This window comes from Salminus brasiliensis, chromosome 11, assembly GCF_030463535.1.
Source record: "Salminus brasiliensis chromosome 11, fSalBra1.hap2, whole genome shotgun sequence".
Lineage (NCBI taxonomy): Eukaryota > Metazoa > Chordata > Actinopteri > Characiformes > Bryconidae > Salminus > Salminus brasiliensis.
Genome location: NC_132888.1, coordinates 20,451,152 through 20,465,313, shown reverse-complemented (window position 1 = coordinate 20,465,313; position 14,162 = coordinate 20,451,152). Strand labels below are relative to the sequence as shown.

The following is a 14,162-nucleotide window of genomic DNA, read 5'->3' as shown; positions in this document are numbered from 1 at the left end:
TCATAAACAGAGTCATTTTAAATGTGCTGCAATCCTTGAAAATAAACTGTGATTTCAAATCTTTAAATTGTGATTTCAGATCAGACGCATGTTGCTATTGGAGACCTGGGTGTCTCTGAAAACACCGGACCTCATAATAAAGGGACAGGCAGTTCTTTATGTTCAGATTGATTTCAAGACATAAATAACAAATTGCCTGGGTTTATTACATCCGAGTCATTAGTTGTCATTTATCGCCATAGCTTTTGTGCTCTTTTCTAAAGTGGCTTTCAAAAGGGCCTCTCCCAGCCAGTCTCCTGTGGAAATCAGGACACAATATGAGTGTAGAAAAACAAGCACAGTCTGTGATTAATAACAACGCCCATGTGCCATCTGAGAGCATCCCAACCCCATGGCGCGTGTAGGCCCTTGCAAGCGTTTTCAATAGGAGAAAGTATTTCTGCCACATCACGGCTGCGTTTTTAATCATAAACCTTTTCTAACGGGACGTTTTTAGTGCATATCATGGGAAATCCGGTGTCTCCAATTCCAACTTCTGACCTCCGCGAGTAGGCTGATAGTCACTGATATGAAGGCTGACATAGGCCCAGTCAATTGTGTGATGTACAGCTGTCTCATTGTGAGTGAGCCCCCCTACAGTCATGTGGAATAATGCAATCGGAGAATAATATTTGATTGCGGTGTAGTTTAATGTCCAACTGACTCCATTGAGCAGTTCCACTGAGAAGTGGAAAACAGAAGAGTGTCAAAAGTGTGACGCATTGAAATGCACAATGTGAAATGTGCTCTCTGACCAAGGGGCTTTTCGGCAGAATCAGGTCTGCTTACCTCTTTGTCCATTTTGTGTCAGACAATAACCTTTCACTCAAAGAGACATTTTAGCCTATAGCAGCGGTTACTCAGTTACCCCTTGCAACACAATAGCGGTGGCTTGCATGCAACCCAGTGTAATACTGGTTATTTTTGGTGCTGTGTGTTTCGGACATTGTAGCATGTTATTGTGTTTCCTACTTTCATGCCTTTCCATTCCCAGGAGATGATACCTCACTCAGCATATCTTGTGGTTTGTCTACTAGACAAGAATTGTTATTACAATATCATTGATGTTTGAGCTGTGTCTGAGTGAAGTGCATGAACACTGAACATTTCTACATTCTGCTCATTAACTGATTGTATTGTATTGTAGAGCATTTAGACTGAAAAAAAGGTTCTTCAAAGCCACTGCATAACTGTATAACACTTGCACGCCTTCATGAAGGTCATGTTTGTGCAGGTGTCGCTGCACAGTTGAACAGTGCACCACTACTCCAGAGTCTCTGGTTGACTGTAGACTGCAGATTTTTTTGTCAGTCAGACAAGTCGGAGGGCGTAGAGAATTGATTAGTGTGTGGGGGGGAACCAGGCTCAGATTTTTGGCCTTCTGATCTTGTCAAACATGCCTGATGTTTTTGACCTGACTCTAAGCATAATATAGTGGTGTATACTGGTCAGCGACTTAACCTAATTGAGTCCCGTCAGTAGCCAATGAAAATGTTTTTTTTTTAGACAGCTTCTTATTTTGCTGCAGAACATGTAGTGTTGTCACTTTATTAAAGTTGTTTGATTATAATAATATCCGTATTATCTGTAAAATAATGGTGTTTCTCTAATGAAAATGTCTGTAAAATGCTCATTTTTTGTAGAATATGTAGGATACCCTTTGATATATGCTGTGCTGTCCTCCAACTCCTTCTGCAGTCTGTACAGACCCTGTGCAGACCCTGCCGACGGTGAATCATTGTTTTTATTTGGGATATTTTATTTATTGTAACTGTTGTAACATCTAACAAATATTTGAATGCATTCATTAATTATTGATTCAATAAACCAGTAAATTTGCAGAATTCCTGATCCTGCAAATAAATCACCATCTTTCACTGGAAGCCCAGATCACCAAATCTAAAGCTCTATTATTTTGGACACATAATGAGAAGAACCAGTTTACTGAAAAAAAAAAAACAATTCTGCTTGGAATAGATGAAGGTAAAAGAGAAAGAGGATGGCCAGCAACAAGATGAAAGAGTATAAACAGAGGAATCATTAACGAGTTAATCATTAACAAACCTGAAGATACAAATAGAGGGCAGAAAATTGTAGAGAAACACTAATCTGTCTAATGCTGTTTCTCCTAAGCATGTGTAGGAAAAACATCTGTGACAAAGTTGATCACTACATGAAAAGTAAGTGAGATCAAAAATACTCATGAATACTAAAATAATCATAAATATAAGATCACCTGAGACATCAAAGATCAACATTTGAGCAATAAACTTTTACTTAGGGAGGACACAACCAGAGGACAGCAACACTATTCATTAATAAACTCCGGAATACTAACAAAATAATAAGCTTTTACGCCATTCTGAGGCAAAATACCTGGGTTTTTATTGGGCTTCATAGAACATCAAATAACAACTTCAAATACTCAGTTAATGCATTCTATGGCAATCCTTAATTTCAGTTATACTCGAATCAAGTATTATTAGTAAGTAGTATAATCGTCATAATAATTCTTTGCTACCACAACAAGGTACAATTACTCCAACATTTTACAGGCATGCTTATAACAGCACCTAAAGACAGGTAGGGTATTGCAAGTCAACATTTCAGTACTGTTACTTTGTATTGTTGAAGTTGTAGTACTGACTGTTTGACTGTAGTAAAACTACTAACATCTAGAATTACACTCTTAACAAGAAATATGCTACAAAGGGTTCTTGTTCAAGCAGTGCCATAGAATGGCATAGATATGTGATTATGAAGAATTTTAATAAAAGTGTAGAGAACATTTACTTGTAAAGGCACTCTCTGCTACTATTCACACATAGACACACACACACATCCCTTTGACAAACATTGTTCTTTATGGACGTGTTATTACAAACATCAAACATTTATGGACGTGTTATTACCAAAGAATAGCCTCATCAATTTGTACAGAAGTCCCTGTAGTTATTGAACAATACACCTTAGTGTGTAATAAGCCTTTTCTGCATTAAGGGGTTAAGAACAGAGATCTCATAAAACAGCAGTTTATCGTACATTCCTTTCCTCACAAATATTCTTAGCAGTCCATCAGAAATCTATCTTAATTTAATTGAGTCAGTGTGACTATCCACTTCTGCATACAGGACATTTCAAATGCACTGTGCAGGAGTACAGACCCAGAACGCTGAAGAAACCGTGACACACACACAGACAGCATAGTGTGCCAGAACCTACTAACACAGTATTGCAGCAGTTTGCTTGAGCTCATGTTCAAAGAAGTCTCTAAACAGACAATGCATCAGTGGGAGGGCTGAGGTGTGTGGGACTCCCCCGTACTTACACACACCTATTCACACTCATCACATTTCTACTGCTATATAAGGGGCATCTCCCACTGTCTCTGATATTGTGTGTGCATCCCATCTGGAGATTGACAGGTAAGCTACATTTGCTGATCTGGCTTGATTGATTAATTTGAACAGCTAAGCAGACTTGTGAGATGTGAAAGGCCTGGATAGATAATTGCTTGATTAGCAGACTTAATTGTTTAATGACTTAAATGTTGGTGATAATGGCTCATATGGTTGAGATCAACAAAACAACCTATATATTCTATTGCCTAAAAAACATTGAAGATCCCCTGCTTTAAGATGATATGTCTTTCTCTGTAAGGAGAAACCATCTTTGGAGGTATTCTCTGGAGGATGCTGCTGTGGCTGTGTCTCTCAGTGCTGGCTGTGGGCCTGCAGCCGGCTCTCTCCCTCTATAACTGCTCCTCCCTGTACGACAGGGTTCCAAGTGAGTCCCAGACCCCCGAGCACTGATCTTACCCACCATGTCTTTCCTGTTAGCACCTGCTAATCTGCTCCCTGTTTATCTCAGACAACAATGACCTGATAGTGGAGTGCGGAGTCAGCGAGATCACTCTGAAAGTGAACCTCTGCACGGCGCAGTGGGCCGGCTTCGACCCCAACAACTTGGCTCTGAATGGGGAGCACAACAACAGCATGTGCAAAGGCATCAACGACACCAGCGTAGACCCACCGGTCGTCCGTTTCCAACTGCCCGTCAATGACAGCCAAGCCAACCCATGCCGACAGTCCCTGCAGGTGAGAGCAGTCTATTTCTACAGAGAGCTCACATACACACACACAGGCACATATACAGCATAAGCATATACACTTAGCATCATGCAACTGCATGTCTAAATAATCATATTCATGCCTCAAACCATGCAAGAGTTATAGAAAGGGATTTTCACCAGAATTTACCAAAATTACTGCAGAATTCAGTCACTGATTTTTCAACAAACTCATCCAGAGTAGTTTAATGTGAACTGGTTAAGTGTAGAGACACTTACTGGATCAGTGTCTTTACATAGTTTGTGGTAGAAACCAGGAGGTGTGAGTCTATGCAACGACTATGGCAAATATAATATATGTACTTTATTGACTATCCAAAACCTACACATGTATTCTGAGTTTTTGGGACTATTTTGCCTTACAACACCCTACATATACCCCTCTGCCATGCATGAGTTTTAGAAATCCATTTTAGCCTAACTTTCTGAATTACTGTGTTGATATCTTAAGTCTAAACCCAGTCTCAGCATTAGCACAGCAATTCTGTCCAAGACTATAGGCTTAATCCATGTCCAGAAGACCAGCCCTTTTCAATTATTTCTTCTGAAAATGTGGAATTCCCCATTAGATAATCTCTTACTTATGTTATGTCTTCATTGTCTATAAAAACAGAGAGAAGTATTCACTGGAATTCACTGACTGGCTAAAATATTGCATAACTATGATTTTAAGCTGAAATACAACTTTAAAGGTTTTAACAGTCACTGTGTTTTTTGGGGATCAGATTGTAAACGAGGTCCCCAGCTCCTCTGGACCCTTCAGTCAGTTCTCTACCATCCAGTCAGTCATCATCACAGGCTATGTAGACACGCCCACCTCCTCATCAGGACTCATCAGCTATTCCACAGACCTCTACTACCACTTCTCCTGCCGCTACCCGCTGGAATACCTCCTCAACAACACCCAGATAGTGGCGTAAGTTTCAATGATCAAACATTTCAAAGTTTTTACTTTTCTTTTTAACTGCTGTCACGACAACTAGCTATGGGTCAGATTGGATTTCCAGTTTGTTTGTACTTCCAGACTATAAAACTCAGATTTGGACACTTGTAACTTACCTAAAAATGTAGAGAACTAGCTAGTGGGAGAGAATTAACAAATTAGTTAATTCTGGGAAAAATGCTATACTGTGTAAATGCTGCTGAATAAATGTAAGAAGCCATATTAAGTATTAATATAGTGTTTACAAAAACCTCAAAAGAAGTCAATTTAAATAAAAAGCACAACATTACTATGAAGAACACTTTAAAAGTACCATCACATAATAATGTGAGGGTTCTATTAAGAGAACCTTTACAGTATATAAAGTTATAATTGGTGTAGCGTGGTGGGTAACAACTTCACCTTCCTTGTGGCAGGCTAGGTTTTGATTTCCTGCTAAATCATTAAGTGTCTCTGGGCATGACTTCAAATATAAATTTCTCTGGATTACAGTGTTGGCCAAATTCCTATACATGTAAGTGTGGAACTGTCCAACCTGTAAGAGCCAAACGTTCAGCTTTGAGAATTGACGCAACATTCAGGTTTAATTCTACTGATTCATCTAATCTATCTTATTATTAGTCCTCCCACAACATATAGCGCATCCCAAAAATGCTGGATTACTCTGTTCCACTTTAAATGGTGCAGAGGTTACAGAAAACTCACTGTGGTGGACCATCACAGGTAGCCAGAACTTACTTGTGAAAGGGCTATCTTTAGTCCTTGTACCCGGATAAATGAAAAAAGTGATATCATTGATTTATTAGTGATTAGTGACTGATTTTGGTGTTTGTTTTTATTTCCCAGATCATCAGTGTCGGTGGCCACCAAAGACAAAAATGGAAGCTTTATTGACACTCTCAGCATGAGTGTGTACAATGTAAGTCAGTCCATTTGCTACGTTTTACTTGCTTTAAAGATGGTTGTCCCAGTGTTAAAGCTTTGATGCATTCTGTTCTCAGGATTCAAATTTTTTGTATCCATTGGCGGTTCCATCTACTGGGTTGCAGCTGCGCACAAAGGTCTTTGTTGAGGTCAAAGCGGTCAACCTGACTGGAAAGTAAGAGCATCTTCCAAGAAGTTGAGGCTGAATGAACTGCTGAGCATTTAGAACTTTTAATCTTGACTGACTGTCTGTTTGCACTCTCTGAAGCTTTAATCTCCTCTTGGATCATTGCTTTGCAACTCCAACGGCATACAATTCAACCGGCAGTGAGAAACATGACTTTTTCAATGTGTAAGAAGTTCAGTTTTCACGTTTCATTAAAAACATCACAATACTTTTTGTCTAAATAATATTTTTGTTAACCATTCGATCTGTTCCCCCACAGATGTAATGTCGACACTCGCACTACAATACTGTGGAATGGGATCGCCAAGAAGTCCAGGTTCTCCTTTGAGGCTTTCCGTTTTGTGGAGCATCGTGACCAAGACCGGTCCTCCATCTACATTCACTGCATATTGAAGCTCTGCGAACCTGACAAGTGCCAGACCTTTCTGAACGTAAGCAAAGAGTTTATCTAGCAAGATATGGCAGATTTCATTATATGACACACTGATGTGTTAAATGAGTTCTGTCTGGGTTTGTGTGCAGAGTTGCAGTGGTAGAAGAAAGAGATCCGTCGAGCCTGGAACCGAGGCCACCGTGTCGATGGGGCCGATATATACCGCCGCTGAAAGTGAGTAGAAAAACAACAGCTTGGCTGCTTGCTTGTTTCTTGGCCACAGGGCCGCTGCCAGGGATTTTGGGCCATTAACAATGTTACACTGGGCCCCACAACTCTAAGTCTGCCCAAATACTCAATAATACATTTTTTGGGCCCCTGTCCTGTCACAGACCCTTAGAATCGTCCTAACTTCTCCCATACGGTGTCCCTGCTTGGCCATATGGGTATAACTGCATTGTTAGGTTACACATAGAGTGTAGTTTAACTAAGGACATGATGACATGCACCCTCCACACTTTCCAGCGTCCAGTTTGTGGGGCAAATAGCTACTTTTAGTGAGGAACCTGGGGCTCTGAGAACATAGAGTTTCAGAGTTTTAGGTTTGCCTATGCTAGGAGTTCTGTGAAAACAAGCACCACTATTAACTGTGGTAAGACTTATTGCTACATGAATATGAAGTCATATATCAATAATGACTTCAACAAACAATACAGAAAACTACCAAAAACTTAGCATAGAATGTGACTACACTTTATGTCCAAATGTTTGTGGACACCCATTCTAAAGAAGGTTGTACTTATTGCTGACACTGATGTGCAAACAGTTTGTCTACTCCCTACAATGAAGTGTTCCCAATAGAATAGGACTCTCTGAAGCTAATGAATATGAACCTACTGAGGAGTGTAAAGCCAACCAGCATTGAATTGTGGAGCAGTGGAACTGTGTTCTCTGGAATGATGGTGCTCTATACAATAATTTTTGGATGGGTTGGGGAGTTGTGAGGATTTGGGGTGGTGACCGCAACCATGTTCTTACAGCAATGCTCCAAAATCTAGTGGAAAGGACAGTTCCCTGGACAATAGAGACAGTTACTCCAACAGAAGCTGAACTCGTTTTAATACCTTTGATTTCAAAAGAAACAATGCATTAGCAGGTGTCCCAATACTTTAGTCTATTATGTGCACATTATGAGATTACGAGATATCTCACATTAGCTAGTCCGTTAACATGAGCACAACTAAGTGTCGAAGCCAGTAAAACATAAGATGGCATCATATACCATGCCATCATGACCATTGCACTTTAAGTGGTTTTACCTGTTGGTAACATCTGTCATTTTGATTTATCAGGTGTCCCGACTGCGTCTGCCTATGGTGAGAAACTTTTAATTTATTGAATTACTTGATGAGTCAGGGCCGGCCCAAGCCTTTTTTGGGCCCCTAAGCAGATTTTCATTTGGGGCCCCCATACCACCATTTCATTCGTTTTATTATTCAATGTTATTTTTAAAATATATTTTTTTCATTATCATATCTTGGTGCTCTTGGGGGCCCCCTGGTGGTGTTGGGGCCCTAAGCGGCTGCATAATTTGAGTATGCCTTGGGCCGGCTCTGAGCTGAGTTGAGATGAGAATTAAATTATACGGCTTGCTTTATTCCTTGCACATATCCTGTATTTTAATCCCCTAAAACACACATGTTCAGTCCTGGTCCTGGAGATCTACCCCCCTGCAGAGTTTAGTTCTAACCTTATACCCTTAACACACCTGATCCTGGTAAAAAGAAGACCCTCAAGGGCATCTGAACCCTCCAGGGTGGTAGGAATTAGCACTCCAGGACCAGGACAATAAGCACCCCTGCCTTAAAGTATTCAACTGCCCAGACTGACCACACTAACCAATCCTGTTCCTTATGGAGTATTGTGTGCTCTTTATTGCAGTAGGTGGGAGTGGACATTCTGCTCAAAGCCAGGACAAGGTAACCGGGGCAGTTGTAGGAGCTGTATTTGCCACCGCTGCGGCAGTGCTACTGGTCGTGGCTGGGTGGTTCGTGCTGAAGAAGGTGCACTGGATTGGTGGCATGCCTCATGTCTTCAAATGAAGGACCCAACAGCTTGCCATCTGCTCTGTGCTGAAGCAGCCTAATTTGATCTGTCTGATAAGACAGCTCAGTGTATCATAGCACCTATATGAAGTGCCAGAGAGGTTCCTCTAGAAACACTTCCGCTACCGTTCAAAAGTTTGGAATCAATGTTTTAAATGCTATAAAACTGATTTGGTTCAAGATCAATTTTTAAAATTACTTTAATGCTTTTCAGGATTTAAATAAGGACAAAGGTGAAGTTCTTTAAATGAATGAACTTTGTGTCGTTCTTGACATGCTTGATAGTATTGAAATATTGAGCATTTATACATTTTAAAAATGAACTTTTGGTGTCTATATTAAAATATTAAAAATACATGTTGTATAAGTTATTTCTTGTATATAAACTAACAATTAATGACCTTTAGAATTTTTTAAGGCCATTTTTTATTTTTAAAAATAAATATGACAAGTAACTTTTGAACGGTAGTGACATTAATGGATCCTATTCATTTTTTTAAATACTGCGAATAGTAATACCAAGAAGATTGAAGGATCAGTTGCATGTAGGACCAATAGGTCGCAGGATCACCAGCTTAAAGTATGAAGTTCTAGATTGTAAAGCAAATTGAGATACACAATAATTTTGATAAACTATATTATTTTTGTCATTTTTATTTTTGGGTTTTCCAATAAAAATGTAGATCACTTTAGCACGCAATAACCTTATGTCTGCTTTGTACATTGCTTTAATAATACATGTAGGTGCTTGAAAATAAGAGCATGTTAAGCGTTTTATTGATTTCATTTAAGAAAACCGTGATCAATGGACAATATATACACTTGTGAGCAATTGAAACTATTGTATATACACAGTAATGTTCAAAATAGAGCATATTTTACATACAGATTATACAGATCTATATGTGAACATTTATACATCCAAACAAAACAGCTTCAATAAACCTGCATGTCAAAAACTGTGCGTTGTTGTTTCTTGAACAATATACAGACCAGTTGATGTTTCTTCACTGTTTAAAAAGCCAAATTTACATAAATCTCTGTTCTACAAAAGATAATATGAATAATTTGACAATTCTGTGCTGATATTCCTATTTACATTACAGTGGTTGTTGTGGCGTAGGCCGAGAGAGGGGTCTCTCTAGTTCAGAGTGTGCACAATGTCCGCTAGTAACGCGTTCAGTCTGGTGGAGAAATCCTCCTGTATGGACTCAATGTTGACATGACTCGATGGATCCCCGTGACTCTGCTTTTCTTCCAGGCTGGCTATTTGCTGCTCTAAATCAGCAATAAACTTCTGATTCTGAGCTGAGGAACTCTGGCAGAACTGAAGCACCTTGGAATCTGCTTCAGCTTTCGCTGGCTCTGCTGAAGTCAGGAGCCCTGTTAGTGAGACTTTCAGTGCCGCCACCTTGCCCTGGACCTCCAAGCTGAACGAAACGATCTCCTGGCCCAGCCTGGCCGTTACCTCCTCCCACAGATCCTTTTTGCTGCCATCTCGGTCCTCCTCAACCGCTTCAAACGCCTTTGTTTTAAAGTCCTCAAAAGCCACGGTCCTTCTACGATGGCTCTCATCCAGAGCTTGACCAATCTTCCCCACTGCTTCTTGGTAGGGTGAAGGTCCGTCAGGCTGAAGGCCCTGGAGGCCCTGAAGGCTCAGGCTGAGCTGACCGCAAAGCTCCTGGGTGTTGGAGTCCAGGGCCCTCTGGAGCTTTTGGGTGAAGGGGGCCAGGAGCTCACGGACGTTGGCAGGGGTAAGCTGTGGGTGAGTGGGGTAAGGAGACAGCCTCTGCCTCAGCTCCAGCAGCTCTTGCCTGAGGCGAGCCCGTAGGCGCTCAGACTCCTGGCTCAGCTTGCGTCTCAGCTCGGCCGCCATGGGGTTCTGGGCATCCGGCGAGTACAGGTCAGTGCTCACAACGTGGCTCTTCCACATTCCACTGCAACATACGAGTCAACATGTGATGGTTGCCGATCGAACTGGCGGCAAAAACTTCAGACCACTTCAATCAATTATTTGATAACTAACTACTACACTCCTAAAGGGAACCCTGACTGTTAAGACATGTAACCCTCGATGTGGTACATGTCCAATATAATTTAAATCTGCTGTATACATGAAGGAAAACACTTTATTTATTATCATTACATTAAAAATAGCTGTAATGCCATGTTGAGTTATCAAATGGTTGCTCTCTCTCTCTCTCTCTCTCTCTCTCTCTCTCTCTTGTCCACTGAGTAAGGAACAACTAGCTGAAAATCTAAACATATATATATATATATATATATATATATATATATATAGAGAGAGAGAGAGAGAGAGAGAGAGAAAGAGAGAGAGAGAATATAGTTATCTCAAATGCATTATTTAGCTAAGCAAACAATTTTACTGACTGAAATCAATTGACATCTAGAGCATCTAATTTTATTCGATTTATTAGATTAGAATTCATTTTTAATATTGCAATATATCAATATCATTCAGCCCTACTAAAACCATCATCACAGTGAAACACTGGTGACTGAGTGATTTTCCTATTCCATTCTTTTTTTTTTTAAATAACCTATTATAAAATTATTTCCATTTGGTTTATACATCATATTTGACCAGTAATGGGCATCTTTTCCAGAGCAAACAACCCCAAACTTTCAGTGTCTCCTTCAAAAATGACATTGCCTTAAAGGGTCCTTTGGAGTATTACCATGTCTAATGGTTGACCTATTAACCTATTATATATTAAATCTACCTATTAAAAGTTTACCTAGCTGTAGAACCACTGCAGGCTGAGAGCCACTTTGGTTATGGCACTAGGTTATGGCATTATGAGCGTAAAGAATCAAAGTGTTGAACCCCCTTCACTTTGTATGGTATTCAAAGTTTGCTTTGCGCTGAAGGTACAGGACTAAAAATGTCATAGACTTAAATGACATCAGCCTTGTAGTCCCACACTGCAAAATACATTGGATATTGATATCCTGGCAAGCACAATCTATAAATTATATTTATAAATCACTATATATATAGTGGCAACACTGGCATATTTTAAATAAACTACATTACTTAGAATGATTGTTTATTGTGATAACTTCATATATATATTATAGTATATATATATAATATAATATTCATCAAAATGACTATTTTATTATTATATATATTAGCATGTGTGTTAGAATAGCAATACTCCAGATTCTTATTATTAATAAAAAAAAATTATTTATTATTTCTAATAAAATGTATGTTCAAATACTTGTGACCGATTCAGTGAAATCTTAGAAATATTGACTAAGTTGAAGCTATTATCACTTCCTATTGTTAAGTTATCCTTTTTTTTGCAGTGCAGTGAAATAAAAACCAAACAAAAAACAACAAACAAACAAAAAATTAATAAACAACACTCACTTGAATTCCTTGGAAATGTCGGCTTTATTAGTAGCCAGATTTTCAATTTCCTCCTGGACGGTCCACAGGGCTTCTCCACTGGCAGTGCCCTGCTGAACTGGAAATGCTACAGGGCAGACAATGCAGTGACATTCAGTAATCTTGGTACAATCCTTTTTGAAACTTGAACACACAAGTTTCAAAGAACATCATCAAAAGAACCTCATTAAAAATAAGGGCTACAAACCGATTGCAGCTGCCAGAGACGTGGCCAAGATCATAAACTGCAGCAGCATGTTTTTCTTTCTTTCTTTCTTTCTGTGTAGAAAAGTATTTTTCCTTCTCTGTAAGTAAAAAAACAACATGAGACAAGGGTCGAAACTGGATTTCCTCTCCCAAATGATCAGTGTCATGTGAAGATCACAGTTTGGCAAGCTAAGTCAAGAACCTATTGATGATCATGTGATGTGTGCGGACCTTACCTTTCGATCAGGGTCTGCGGGGTGCACCTCTCAACCCCCTTCTTTTAAAGCTGTCCCTTATCAGAGACCTTCTTGCACTCCGCCCGTGTCAACATGTAACACGTGGAGGGTCACTATGATAACAGAGCGTCGCAGGAAACCGCCGGCCGCCCCCTCCAATTGGCCCCTTCCAATGCTGATGCCTTCTCCACATCCCTTCTTCAAAGTAATCCCTGTGATGTCACATCAAGGCCGCTGTTGACGCACCTGGAAGTCAGGTGAGGTCAGAACTGGTTATGATGTTTTACTACCGGGGGTGTTTTTGCACTGATCAGGACTGATAACCTCGCTTCTCCTCGCGCTGGACTGAAATGACTTAAATGTTAATGACTGTCATGTCATGTGTTTCAGAATAGGCCGCTTTGAGAGCTGCTTGGGTGTGAAAGCTCCAAAGCTATGCCTAAAGAGCTCGTTTGGTCACCCATTTGAGGGAAAAAAAAGTTGGCCCAGGTACTTTAAACAAGTTGTTGGCCCAGTTACTCTAAACTTGGCTGCCCTGACTTTCAAAAAAAAAATTAAAAAATCCCAAAAAAACGTCCCATAGAATTCTTTTCATGATCCAGTGCTAGCTGCCCTATCTCCGGTGCAGAGAACAAAGGTGCTGTTTGTTTGTGCTCCACTGAATGGCTGCTATTTGATTTTCTCCAGCGTCTGCTGGGACAAAGTAGTGATAAACAAGCAAACAGTGACGGCCTCTGAAGGCCTGGCCGGCTGCTGTCATGTGCAGCAAGAGACTCGCTCATTTGTGTGTGGTTCCCATTCATAAGACGTCCTCAATGCTCTCGTGGCTGCTTTCCCCAGCAGACTGCGCTAAACCACCTGCGAATGTTGAACGTACGCTTGTTTTTCTCGCTCTTCAGGCCTAATCTACTAACAGCCATGCAAAGTGAGGAAAACCAAGGTGAGAATTCCAGGGACTGCTTGTGGTATTTGTCTTTCTTTGCCCATTGATTATTTCTTGTGTGCAAACAATTTGAACGTGCTGAATGTTTTTTTAGGTCTGCCTCCGTTTGTCCTTGAAGCCCCCACTCTCTCAAACAAGAGCTTCAAAGAGTGAACATGTAGAACAGACCTTGATGGGGGGTGGAACAAGCACTGGTGACTATCTGCATATAATCACAGCATATATCATAAATAATGCTGAGATATGGTTAACCCACCTTCTCAAATTGCATATTGGGTGGTCTTCTAATGAATGAGCCCCATTATTGTGTTGTAGGCCATGGTTGCCTTTTTTAGAGAACTTTTCAATAAAAAGGTTTTACAAGAACCTTCTAGAAATGGCAAAGAGATATTTAACCCCTTAACACTCCAATATTTATGACACAGGTGTATTATTCAGTAATACAGGGACTTCTGTACAGACTGGTGGGGCTTTTCTCTGGTAATAGAAGTTTGTAATAACAATTGTGGCCTGCTGGAGGGCCATAGGCTTTTTAAAGGGTCAAGCTTTTACATTTTTATTGCAAAACTTTTATTTTATTTTATTTTATTCCTATTTCAATCCATTATGTTGACTAAACAACACAGAAGAACCCCATTTAAATGTAGTGTACATTATG

At 40.0% G+C, this 14,162-nt stretch overlaps 2 protein-coding genes across 2 annotated transcripts; one reads left to right on the top strand and one right to left on the bottom strand.

The window, feature by feature from the left end:
- The first annotated feature begins 3,731 nt into the window (after nucleotides 1-3,731).
- On the top strand, nucleotides 3,732-8,697 carry LOC140565586 (zona pellucida-like domain-containing protein 1). Its single transcript, XM_072691578.1, has 10 exons — nucleotides 3,732-3,825; nucleotides 3,910-4,136; nucleotides 4,894-5,084; nucleotides 5,958-6,030; nucleotides 6,113-6,210; nucleotides 6,304-6,387; nucleotides 6,482-6,653; nucleotides 6,745-6,829; nucleotides 7,948-7,971; nucleotides 8,537-8,697. The coding sequence occupies exons 1-10, from the start codon at nucleotides 3,732-3,734 to the stop codon at nucleotides 8,695-8,697; spliced, it is 1,209 nt and encodes a 402-aa protein (XP_072547679.1).
- Nucleotides 8,698-9,841: 1,144 nt separating this feature from the next.
- On the bottom strand, nucleotides 9,842-12,375 carry LOC140565557 (uncharacterized). The gene is made up of 3 exons (XM_072691523.1): nucleotides 12,327-12,375; nucleotides 12,101-12,206; nucleotides 9,842-10,637 (listed from the first exon to the last, which is right to left on the bottom strand). Exons 1-3 carry the CDS (start codon nucleotides 12,373-12,375, stop codon nucleotides 9,842-9,844), a joined length of 951 nt encoding a protein of 316 aa, XP_072547624.1.
- Between the last annotated feature and the right edge of the window lie 1,787 nt (nucleotides 12,376-14,162).